This window comes from Polistes dominula, unplaced genomic scaffold (assembly GCF_049000335.1).
Source record: "Polistes dominula isolate Pdom_NZ unplaced genomic scaffold, Pdom_raw_medaka contig_73, whole genome shotgun sequence".
Taxonomy (NCBI): Eukaryota; Metazoa; Arthropoda; class Insecta; order Hymenoptera; family Vespidae; genus Polistes; species Polistes dominula.
In genome coordinates this window covers 1,075,865-1,089,391 of record NW_028300951.1, presented here as the reverse complement: position 1 = coordinate 1,089,391, position 13,527 = coordinate 1,075,865, and the positions used below count along the sequence as shown (strand labels likewise).

At 29.7% G+C, this 13,527-nt stretch overlaps 1 protein-coding gene across 1 annotated transcript in view; it reads left to right on the top strand.

The window, feature by feature from the left end:
* Eyg (eyegone) overlaps positions 1 to 11,043 on the top strand; it is a 30,489-nt gene extending 19,446 nt beyond the window's left edge. Inside the window, 5 exon segments of the mRNA XM_089172095.1 lie at positions 3,722 to 3,862; positions 6,753 to 7,151; positions 8,909 to 9,093; positions 9,511 to 9,815; positions 9,817 to 11,043. Coding sequence (XP_089028221.1) covers positions 3,722 to 3,862; positions 6,753 to 7,151; positions 8,909 to 9,093; positions 9,511 to 9,815; positions 9,817 to 10,120 — 1,334 coding nt within the window. The 3' untranslated portion in view covers positions 10,121 to 11,043.
* The last annotated feature ends 2,484 nt before the right edge of the window (positions 11,044 to 13,527 follow it).

The following is a 13,527-nucleotide window of genomic DNA, read 5'->3' as shown; positions in this document are numbered from 1 at the left end:
TTTTATGTTTTTTTTTTTTTCATAATTCTGTCATATTATATCAGTTCTTTTTTTTTTGTTTTGTTCGTTATTATTTTTATTCATTCTATAGATGATAATCTGTGTAATTATTGTTACGTATTATTCAATTTATAAACTGTTTTTTTTATTTTTTAATTATCATTTTTGTTTTGTTTTTATTGATTGGTAATATCAGTTCATTTTTATCTTTCTTTTTTTTTAAATCTTTTTACAATCGTTTCTTTCCTTTTCTTCTTCTTCTTCTTTTTATAATTATAATTAATTTTGTTTGTTTCTATTTTTATTTATATTATGATTACGTTTAATATTTCATTTAGAACTTTTTTTGTTAACGTTTTTTTTTTTGTAATTATCGTTTGTGTACGATTTTTTGTTTTGTTTTTATTAACCTGGTAGTACTGATTATTTGTTTTTGTTTTTGTTTTTATTGTTGTTGTTGTTATCTTTTCACACAATTAATAATTAAGTCACATTTGTTTCTTTTTGTTTCTTCTTCTTCTTCTTCTTCTTTTTATTTTTTTATTATAAATAATTTTATTCTAAGCTGTTTTTTTTTTGTCAATGTTCTTTTATAATTACCATTTTTGTATAATTTTTTATTTGGTTTTTATTGAACTTGTAAATAACGATTCATTTTCTTTTCTTTTTCTTTTTTTTTTTTTTGTTTAATCTGTAAGTTCGCACATGTTGTATTATTTTGTAAATTCTTGATCAAATTTTTTTCAATTAATTCTACAAAAATATTCTCAATATTATTTGAAATTGTGATTTTTAAATAGACAGAAAAAAAAAATATGATTTTTGATCAAATGAGAAGTACAAAAAACAATGACGTTTCTTTCTAATAAAACTTGCATTAAATAAAAAAAAAACAGATGTGTGCAGATCACACACGGTAGAAGTCAAAGACAACCAAGTTTCAAAATAATTAAATTGCAATACAGTGCCATCTATTGAAAGAATCTTACAGAACTTAGATAACCTCTGAATAAAAATCTTTAAATTAGTAATAAAAAATAATAAAATAAAATAAAAAATTGTGTTATGTGCTAAGTTGGAAAAAAATCACGTGTGAAATAAAATTAAATTTCATTAAGATAAGTTGAGTAGTTTTGGAATTATTAATGAACAAACATATTGTAACACTGAATTTTTATATATAGAATTTGATTAATTAATTAATTAATTAATTAATATATAAAATTAAATAATATAGTATTAAATACATAGAATACAATTAAATATTGAATTTAATTAATTAATTAATTAATTATTTTTCTTTCATCGGTTTCATGGTTTCTTCTGTTTGACAATTTTCAAATCACCCTGATTATTCTAAAGAAGTTTTCACTTCAAATAAAAAAAGGATACAAATATTTTGATTAACGTTTTGAAGAAAGGTTAAGAATAATTAATACTTCATCATGACACCGGATATTAATTATATACTATCCAACTATGTCCAGGTAAGTTGACGATGCAAAAGATGCAGTCATTAGAAGTTTAGCTTACCTAATGCACTGTGATTCAAGAACAAGAATGCATTGCGCGTGTGTAAGGAAACGCGCGAGTGTGCTTGCTAGTTCGTGATAATCAACTTTATCTATGCATATATATGTGTGTGTGTATGTGTATATGTATATATATATATATATAACTAACATGAGATCTGAGAATAAGCCGCACACGTGTAACATTTCAAATGCATTCGTGATCGTTCAGCCTCGGATTCTTGCAACCTTCGCACGAGAGAAGAACAATCGAGATATATTTAAGTCAATGAAGTTAGACAAGGATTTTATTTTGTTAATAATAATCAAATGAAATAAAAGAAAAAAAAACACATAACATCAAGTAAAAATGAGACTAAATATTTTTCATATTTTTATTCATCGTGACATGATATAATGTGAAATGAAATTAAGATAAATGAATAATCTAATTGATTGTGAGATAAATTTGTTGTAAATAGAAGTCTAACGTAATCGTAATAATAAAAATAGAAACAAATAATAGTAATTTATAATATAATAATAATTAAGTAGTAATATTAACAATTGTTTACATTCATAATTCATTAGATAGATAAATGTTGTGTTTGAGTAGACCATTAAAATGGTAAAATTGGACGAATTATTATTTTGTTCAAACGATTATGAAAATATTGAAATATTACAATCAACTGGGGTGGTTTTGTTTTAATTGAAAGATTTTTTTAAAAATCAATTATTATTATTATTTAAAGTCTAAAACGTATCATGAACAACACTTTGATTGTTCTCTATAGAAAAAATTGATGAGAAGAATATTGTAATATTATAATATGAAAAGTTATAGGGATGGGTGTGTAAAATATATTCCCATATAAAATCAGCTATTTTCTCGACTGCTTTCTAAGGGGTTGAAGATAGGGAAAAGTGGGGTGGGAGTGAGAGTTGGTGGATGAACGTTGTATGAATTATTTAAAAGTTCTTTGGAGGGTGACATGCGGGCCAAATAAAACGAAATCGGTGTTTTGTCACTTTGTCGAGTATAATAATAGTTCGTTAAACGACGAGAACGATTTTGATGTATGCTTGAGTATATTTTAAGTTAAAAAAGAAAAAAATAAAGAGGATTGTAAAAATAAAATCAAATCAAATATAAATTAGAAGATATAAAATCACACACACACACACACACACAATTAAAATCAAATATAATAAAATGTAAAATATCAATTGTAAGATATAATATAAAATAAAATAAAATAAAATAAAATATAAATTACAAATTTTAAAATACAATAAAATAAAATATAAATTACAATTTTTTAAATAAGATAGAATAAAATATAATAAAATATGAAAAAAATATAATAAAATATAAAATAAAATAAAATAAAATAAAATAAAATAAAATAAAATATAAATTACAAATTTTAAAATAAAATATATAAAATAAAATATAAATTACAATGTTTAAAATAAGATAAGATAAAATAAAATAAAATAAAATGTAAATTACAATTTTTTAAATAAGATAAAATAAAATATAATAAAATATAAATTACAAATTTTAAAATAAAATAAAATAAAATAAAATAAAATAAAATAAAATAAAATAAAATAAAATAAAATAAAATAAAATGTAAATTACAAATTTGGAAATAAGATATACAAAAAAATAAAAAATAAAATGTAGGTCCTAAAAATAATCCTACAAAAAAAGAAAAAAAAAGGAAAGAAGATAAAAATTTCAAAAGAAGGAAGCTAAAAATACGGGATGTAATTTAAATTAGTCCGACGTAATTTCTATCTAGTCTCCGTGTAATGACCATCGGAGCTTAATTTATGACTCAACGTAACTTTGAAATTGATTAATCATCCTTACCGAGATTGTAGACGAGAAGTATAACCCACGGACCCGTTAATTCGTGTAATTAATTTGATAACGCGTCATGGTGAAACGATACCCCGTAGTCACGAACAGAAACCAAATCCTTGTTTCTGATTTTTTTTTTCTTTTTCTTTTTTTCTTTTTTTTTCTCTTTTTGAGGGAATTTCATTTTAGTTCGTTTACAGATCTTCTCAAAATAATAAAAAAAAAAAAAAAGATACAAGTATTTGTGTATTTTATATATATACATATATACATTTTCTACTTGTTTGGGTTGTGTATCTGTATAATCAATCGTGAAACCTTTCATTTCTGGTTTCAGGTACGCTTCGTCCGCCAGGCCTGATAGGTGGAAGTAAACCCAAAGTTGCGACGCCAGCTGTCGTTGCTAAAATCGAACAATACAAAAGAGAAAATCCGACGATATTCGCATGGGAAATTAGAGAAAGACTCATATCCGAAGGTGAGTCATATTTTTTCCTTCTTCTTCTTCTTCTTCTTCCTCTTTTTTTTTCTCTTTCATACTTTATGATTAAATAATAGAGCAACAACAACAACAACAACAACAACAAAAAGAAATAGAGAGAATAGGTTGTACATCATTTTTGCATATCATTGATTAATTTACGAATTATGATATATTATTAACTATTATTTGGTCACATTATTCTTTTATCCAATAGGAAAACTTTTCATTTATAAACACGTAAACGATTATTTCATTACATGAATCATAGCTAACGTATGTTTCAAACGTATGAACAATTTATTTTGATTAATCATTTAATTATATTATTACGTATATAATTTGTCACAGTATAAGTAATACTTTAATTATAAAAAAAAAAGAAGAAGATATTTTATAGAACAAAAAATAACAATAAAATTATTAATAATATCTACAACTATTATAAGGGGTGAGAGAGAGAGAGAGAGAGGGGGGGGGAAATGTCATTAACGATCTAACTTACAAATATTCGACATACTTTAATCTAATTTAGTTATTTTAATGTAACTTTAACTTAAAGTGCACATGGGGGTGTTTGACACCCAATTTTGGATCTCTCGAAAAGGACGGTAGTAAATTCGAAAAAATGGATTATTTGTCTAGTGTTGCCATCTAGTGTTAATTCAGATAGGTATAAAACCAATTTTATTTAAAAAAAGATGTATCAAAGTACTTTGAAAAATATTGCGAGGTGTCTAAATATTAAATGGCGGATTCAGGAGATGCGTTCAAAAACGTTGGGGGTGTCAAACACTCGCAGTGGTGTACTTTAACTAATTTTTACCAAGTGTGCACTTTAAGGGTTAAAATTACAAAGATTACAAATTGATCGTAATATAAATAATTTTTTGTATTTAAAAAAACAAAAAAACATAAATTCAACTTGTAAATTCAAACTCGGTGTGATTTTCAATCTTTCATCATGCACATCTCATCTATCTATAAATATTTGATTTATTTAAATCAATCTAACTTACGATTAATTAATTTGACACGAATGACGTTTTATACAAATCTTATAAGAATAAAAAAATATTCGACATACTTTAAAACGAGATTTAACCATAAAGAAAACAAAACAAAACAAAACAAACAAAATATATCTACGGAACACCTTAACTCTTCTCTTTTGAATATTGCCATTTTATTTTTATTTTTTGTTTTTTTTTTTTTTTTTGTTCAAACATTATTCTCATGATTGTAAAGGAAGTTTCTAGCTCGTTTGAAAAAAAAAAAAAAAAAAGAAAAAATAGTCGTGTTCGTCTCAAGTCAGCTTGAGTTTTAATACAATGAGCGTGCGTAAGCTAAGACCTGTGATTAGAAGAAGAAGGCGTACGAATGTTCAACTTATACCCATACATAAGACATAACTTACAATCGACTAACATAAGTAGAATTAACAAATGACTAATTCCTTTTATTTTTTAACATACGACCTTGTAAACTAAACGAAACTTTGTTTCTACCGTACACTTCATTTCTTCTTCTTCTTTCTCAAAAGAATTAACGTTTTCTAAAGTTATATTTAAGTAATTATTATTTGACCAATGGGTTAGAATTCCCATTCGTATGAATTCTATTTTCAAATAATTATTCTATAATATTGATTCTTTTATTAGATATCTTGTTTGTGTGTGTGTGTGTTTTTTTTTATTGTTCTTACTATTCCACCATTTCATGTGATATTTGTTAGAACGTCATATTGGTTTTCATTCGTATCGATGATATGCCTTTCACCCGGAAGATCTGATTTACATGAGAAAGATGGCTCGTAAAAACTTCTATCCGTTTGCTGCTTCTGCTGTTGCTGCTTTTTTATTTTCTTCTTTTTTTTTCCCCCGGTTTTTTTTTCTGTCGACGAAACAAAAACAAAAAATACAAAAAAGAAGAAGAGGAAGAAGAAGAAGAAGAAGAAGGAGTTGAATAACGTTTCGTAAAAGGTGAACGACTCAATGGATTCTTACTTTGAACATATATATATATTTTGTTGTTGTTCTTGTTCTTCTTGAACGTTTCATTCATAAAAACAGAGTCTGAGTGAGTAAAAGTAAGAAATAGGGAGGAAGTAACGCTTTAAAATAAACACTGGATATTATCCATGAAGTTTTCGTGTGAAACGATATGATATGTGTTAGTAAAACGATTTTAAGACATTTATAATATATTCAGAAATTCAAATTAGTCGTGATTTACAATCTTATATTTTAAATCTAGCTATTTATAAAAAATAATCTTCTATTTAATTAATGTAACTTAAGATTATTTTACTTGACATGTGGATTGTGTCAACGTTGGGATAATTTATTGATCACATTTTATTCGAATAACATTTAGTAATTAATAGTATTAATTGTATGGAAATAAAAATAATTTTAAATTAATAAGAAATAATAATCGTTGCTATTATTATGTTATATTAATAATTAATTGGATGATAACAAAAATAATTAAAGCAAAAGCAAATAATAACACGGATCAATTTTGTAATCGTTGTTATTTTTAAATTGTATTAATATAAAATTATATTATAATATTATTATTATTTATATATTATATAATATTTATAATTATAAATAAAATAATTAAAAATTAATAATTATATTAATAATATATATAATAATATATTAATGAATTAAATGAATAAAAAATTAAATAGAAAAGTTTGAATTAATTGCGTTGTCGTTGTATGTCTCAGGTGTAATTTCGTAGTCGTAGTGTGTCTCAGGTGTAATTTCGTAGTCGTAGTGTGTCTCAGGTGTAATTTCGTAGTCGTAGTGTGTCTCAGGTGTAATTTCGTTATTGTTGTGTATCTCAGGTGTAATTTCGTTGTTGTTGTATGTCTCAGGTGTTTGCAGTAATGCAACAGCACCATCGGTAAGCAGTATAAATCGAATATTACGAAATCGTGCCGCTGAAAGGGCAGCAGCGGAATTTGCGAGAGCAGCTGGTTACGGATTGTACGCGGCCGGGCCGCATCCATATTTTAATACAGCTGCCCATCAGCATCCAACTACTAGCCATCATCTTCCTGGTGGATGGCCAGCACCAGGAGCACCTGGACATCCTTGGATGTTACCACCCTTAGCTACTGGAATTTCGGGGGCAGCTTCTGCGTTACTTTTACCACCGTCCTTGAGTCCTGGGGCTGCTGCCGCAGCAGCTGCGGCCGCATCCGCTTCCGCTGCCGGTACTGCGGATCATGCTTTGCACGCTGCCGACGCCATTGCCAGAGGATACTTGCAAGGTCATTATTTTATTTTGCCAAAATTAGTTTAAGTCTAATCCTAGTTTGTGTATGTTGTAGTTTTTTTCTTTTTTGGTATATTTTTTATATTTTTTTATTGTTGCGTTTAAGGATTGGATCATTCAATGGCAAAATTATATTTTATAATTTTATTTCAATTGCAAATTAATTGCATTTATATTAATTGCAAATTAAATAATTATATTTTATAATTTAATATAAATTGCAACCTATGATTATTGTATTTTACAATCTTATATTAATTGCAACGTAAAATTGTATTTTACAATTTTATATTAATTGCAACATATGGTAATTATATTTTACAATTTTATATTAATTGCAACGTATATGGTAACTATATTTTATAATTTAATATTAATTGCAACATATAATTGTATTTTACAATTTAATATAAATTGCAACATGCAATTGTATTTTACAATTTTATATTAATTGCAAAGTACAATTATATTTTACAATTTTCTATAAATTGCAACATACAATTATATATTATAATTTAATATTAATTGCAACATACATTTATATATTATAATTTAATATTAATTGCTACGTCCAATTGTATTTTACAATTTAATAATAATTGCAACATACAATTGTATTGTACAATTTATTATTAATTGCAACAAATAATAATATTTGTAATTCTATCTTTCACCAATATTTATACAAATTTTATCAAGTTATCTGGCCCAATTATCTACCTAACAAAATAACGTAACTTACATATTATTTTTTGTAAGGTTTTGTCAACTTTGTGATCGAATTGTTTCTTTATCATTTTACACCTGTTTTTTTTTTTTTTTTTACAAATAATTTTTTATAATTCTATCATCGTTTCTTTTTTTATTATAACCACGAAAATACACAAACAATTACACACAATGTTGAAAATTGTTACTTGAATTCTTCCATGTGTATTTGTACTTGTAAAAATGAACAAAAGTTTAATTCATTTTTCTAAATCGCTATTAAACATTCTTTCACCTGTGTTATTTTTATCTTCTCGAATGAAAATTTCACTGGTTAATAATCGTAGATATCGCAAGTTGAACACACATACACACACATATGCATGATGATCGAGAAACAAAAGGTTTGACGATGAATAATAACGCAAATTCGTTCTCTCGTTCTTGCAGCTGCAATCAACTTGCATAAACATTTGGTGAATTTCTTTTTGAGTTAGACGAATACGATTGCTATATCATGTTTCATTGTCAATCAATTTTTTGTTTCCGCTCGAATGAGATCGTTGAATTGATTTTTTACGGAAATTTTTGTGTTTTATAAAATTAAAAACAAAAAAACAACATTTCTATAGAAGAAGAAGAAGAAGTAGAAGAAGAAGAAGAAGAGAAAGAGGAATCGTTTTGTGTGCAAATGAAAATAAAAAATATTTGCAATAAAGAGAGAATAATATTTTTTCAGGATCTCGTACAATTGACCAATTGTTTGTTAAATAATTGATAATTAATTCTACCATAGAAGTATCATTAAGGTTCGTTTTGTGTTGAAGAATATGTATTATTATTATTTAAATAAAATCTTCAACAACAACAACAAAAAGAAAGAAAGGAAAAAAAATCGTCGATTGAAAAATAATATTAAAATAATTGTCGTATTCAAAGAAAAAAAAAAAAACTATACAAATTAAATAAATATTATTTATTCTAATAATAATTGATATGGTGGTTTAATAAAATTAGAAATGGTTTTGATTGTGACGTTAGCAGACGGTGACGGTGACGATGGAAGTTTGGATGGTTCCGAGCAACCAAAGTTTCGACGAAATCGTACAACCTTTAGTCCTGAACAATTGGAGGAACTCGAAAAGGAGTTTGAAAGGTCGCATTATCCTTGTGTGTCTACTCGCGAACGGTTGGCTTCGAAGACCTCTCTTTCGGAGGCACGTGTACAGGTGAGAATAAAAATTCATTATATTTCTAATCTAACAAACAAATAAACGAACAAACAAACAAACGTTGTTTTACGATACGTAGAAACGAGAACGAAGAACAAAAATATACGAAACCCAAAGTTTCATCCTCAATTTATTCAAAATCAAAATTGTTTGGTGTGTCACGTTAAATCTCGTCTCTGCGTTAAAATAAAAAAAAAAAATAAAAAAAAATGCAAAAGGAAGATTCAAATAGAGGTGACGATAAATTAACACCTTGATCAGTTGAACCTAATTGGGACTTGTGTGTTTTTAACGTGTTGTTAGAATTGTTAACTGGTCAATGTGTTAAAGTAAAAAAAAAAAAAAAAAAAAAAAAAAAAGTAAGTGAAGTATAAAAAGGAGAGCCATCTAACGAACCTAACTCGTGACTCTTAGGTTTGGTTTTCCAACAGACGGGCAAAGTGGCGTCGTCATCAGCGAATGAACCTTTTAAAGCGTTCGCCACCACCGCCGCCGCCGCCGCCACCGCAGCCGCAACCGCGGCCGCACTCCGCATCCAGCATGGAAATTGGCCGTACGTCGGTTTGCTCAATCGGAGGAATGGGAGGAGAAAGTAGCGCATTTCGTGCTGTTGTAACAACAACGTCCCAATCATCAAGGGAATCTAACGATAGGATCAATAGGCTCGAATCCATTTCGAAACACCAACAACAAAACCAACAGCAGCAGCAACAACAGGAAAAAAAAACCAAGTGCATTCCGTATGATCAGCCAATTGGTTGGGGAAGATACCCATTCTAATTTGTCACGTGGTACGAGTCCCAATTACGATAATCAAAGGTCGGGTCATGGACCACCACCAGCACCACCAGGTGGACCTGGTTCTGGCCAAAGAATTGAATACGAGACTGTTGAGGATGAAGACGAGGACGAAGAAATCGACGTACAAGATTCCGATCAGGATATACCATCTTCACCGCCGGTCGCGTGGAGAGATCATTGGACCGATCAACAACCCTTAGAATTGACCAAACACGATCGTTGAAATGTTCATCAAATGGAAATAGTGTTGAAGAATAAGAAGACTACTTTTCGTTTAGATTCAAACGAGACAGTTCTTTATTTGTTTTCATTTCAAAATGATTTTAGTGGTTTGTTTCCCACCCCTTCTCATTGTGAAAATACAACAGAAAGGTTTTCATGGAGGGGAGGGGGGGGTTGGCGGATTTGGTGTTAGTGAAAATGATTCGTGACAATGCGTGTGTGTATCCTCGTTTATTGAAACGAACGTGTTTTCAGTTTATTTTTGAGGATTTCCTGTGAAATGTTGGGATGATATTTTGGTGTGTGGTTTGTTTCTGTTTTTTTAATTTGGGGGTTGGATGGGGGGGGGCGTGAAGTGGAGAAAATTTGTGAATTGGAATGATTGGAGTTGTCGAGTGACGGATGTAATATCATTGCAATTGCATTTAAAACTTGATTCCTCTTATCTATTTAACCTAATGTCTCTAGTACCTATGCAGCTACTTACTACGATTACGATTAACAAATTAAGTGCTACGAGTATCGCTGTGTATAATTATTAATAAGAACAAATGCAATATCATCGGTGTCCCTTTGTAACAGTTAGTTATTATCAAGGACTGTAATTTGATAGCAGAGTTTTAAGTTTCTTTATTTTATTTTATTTTATTTTTTTTTTTTAAATTCATTTTCATTAATCGTCATGGAAATGTTACAAAAAAAAAAAAACAATGTTATCTGTGTCGATTGAATAATAGTAAAAAGGTGTGTGTGTGTGTGTGTGTGTGTACGGAATCGTAAGTAAGAAAAAAAAGCAACAAATGAAGGACAAGTCAAATCCTAGTTTTCGTTGGATTAGAAAAAAAAAAGAAAAAGGAAAAGAAAAGAATGGAACCTTTTTTTTTCTTTTAAAACACCACATGGGGAATCCCGTATATATATAAGTCTTATGGTGTTCGTTTAAGGAACACAAGAAAAATGAAACTGTAATATGATTTAAGAGATATCCTTTTATTTAAAAAAAAAAAAAAAAAAAAAAAAAACACGAAAAGAAAAACAAAAAGTATTCGAAATCGTTTGTAAATACAATTCACACGACGACACATAAAACAATTCTTAAAAATTAATCTATATAAGAAATATGTGACACACGTAATTTATTTCAATGTGTCTTAACCAAAAGTTCCTTTCAACAACAACAACAACAACAACAAAATCCTCCTACGAATGAAAACAAATCCTTCTTGTCCTATTTGTTTCATTTCAAAAGATGCGTATGACGGTCTCCTATTTTCTTGAGTTAATATTGAAATCATTTTTCAAAGTAAAGAATAAAAGAAAAGCATTCTTTTTTTTTTTTTATTTGTTCAATCAACGAAGAAGAATTAATTGAGAAGTTTGGTGTCAAATCGTCAAAAGGGATGCGTCGTAAGGAAATTAAGAAATCCAAAAGATACTTCGAAAGGTAAGAAATTAATTAAATCATAAATTTAATATATATCATAATAATTTATTATTATATTATAATATATTAATATATGTATATATATATATATATATATATATATATATATATATATATATATATATATAAACAAATTGAAAAGGTTTGTAGTCAGGTGACGAATCGTTGCTTACGATTAATCGAGAATGAATCGATTCCGGTAGTAGTTTGAAACCCTTATCGTTTATCAACCAAGTATTTTTTTTGGGGGGGGGGGCGGGGCGGGGGATATGAGGGGTTATGGGGGAAGAGAAGAGAATATCTCGTAGAGAAGAACATTGAATCTTTTTTCGGGGGAATTTATTTGACTTTTTTTCCTGCACACATATATTTTGTCCTCTCGTTGATTTGAAGCAAGAGAGAGAGAGAGAGAGAGAGAGAGAGAGAGAGAGAGAGAGAGAGAGAGAGAAAGAGAGAGTAAAGAAGGTGTTAAAAAAAAGTGAGAATACGCGAGTCGAAGGCTCTCTCTTTCTCTCATCGAACGATTAACTCGAATCTACGGTTTCGTCGGGCTCGCAAATAAGGAATCTGCTTTTTGGTAGAACTGGTTTTCTTCGGCGACACACCGTCGAATTTGGCAGCACCAAAAGAAATGAAAGAGAAAGAGAAAGAGAAAGAGAAAGAAAGAAAGAAAGAAAGTAGAGAGACCACGAAAACACCGGATCCACCAGCATTTCGGATATCGTGCTTCCCGTCAACGGTTAGCGCGACCAGCAAATTTATGGCCATGCTTCTCCTCGTGCTGGAGTAGTCCTGACTGGATCCTGGATATCCTCCAGTTCGGTAGGACAACGACGAAGACGACGACAACGAAACTCTCAAGTGAGACAGAAACTGAGAGAGAGAGAGAGAAAAGGAGAAATGGAAGGAACGATCCAAGACGGAAATAGCGAGTTTTGCTTCAGTAAAAAATACAAACAAAAAATAAAATAAAATGAACATAGAAAGAGAGTATCTGAGCGTATGAGAGAGAAAGAGAGAAGAGAGATCGGCAGCATTGTAATGCGAACAAACTTGCCAAAGGCATTAACACCCGGTGGTGGTGGTGGTGGTGATGGTGGTGGTGGGTGAACGCTCGGCACTCCTACCATCATCAGCTAACTGTTGGAAAGAGTTCACTGAAGTAGGAGTCGAAGAAGAAGAAGACGAAAGAAGAGTAGGAGTAGGAGGAGGAGGAGGAGGAGGAGAAGGGTGAGTTGTCTTGTGAAGTAAAAGAGAGAAAGAGAGGAGGTGGATGGTCGGACAGATTCAAGCAGTCAGCCAGGAGGAACGAGAACGTAACAATTACTATCTGAGACCGATCGGTGCAGTAAGATTAACGATCTTACTCTTACCGGGGCACGTCTTGCACGTCTTTCTCTCTTTCTCTCTCTCTTTCTCTTGGCTACGATTGCTCATGGGGGAAAGAAGCGAGAAGATAGGACGTTAAAGTCACCTCCATTTTTGTTTTTATTCCTCTTGTTCTTCTTCTTCTTCTTTTGGCTCAATGAGATATTGCTTCTCGGGGGGAGGGGGTTGCTCACCTTTCCTTTCAGCGGTAAATCGCGACGGTGTTGAAAAGCTTCAACATTTTATTTCTTTCTTTATCATTATAGAGATACAATAACTACTCCTCCTAGCGGAAGCACGAAAAATTCAAAAAAAAAGAAAAAGAAAAAAAAACAATGAAAAGGGTTAAGTAGTTTAATGGATTTTCCAGTTGGAATCGACGAACCGATAATTTCGTTCAAACCGAGCTTCACTGGGATCTTCTTTTGGGTCTTCCAGGCCGATCAAGCGCCGTCGCAAATTTGTCCTCGGACAGAAGCGACTTTATCTTTTCGTTCTCGTTCTCGTTTGGAAGGTAGAAAGAAGATCTTCTTTACGAATGCTTCGAAAGAAGAAGAAGAAGAAGAAGAAGATTCGGTGAGGGGTGCTACGAGGGG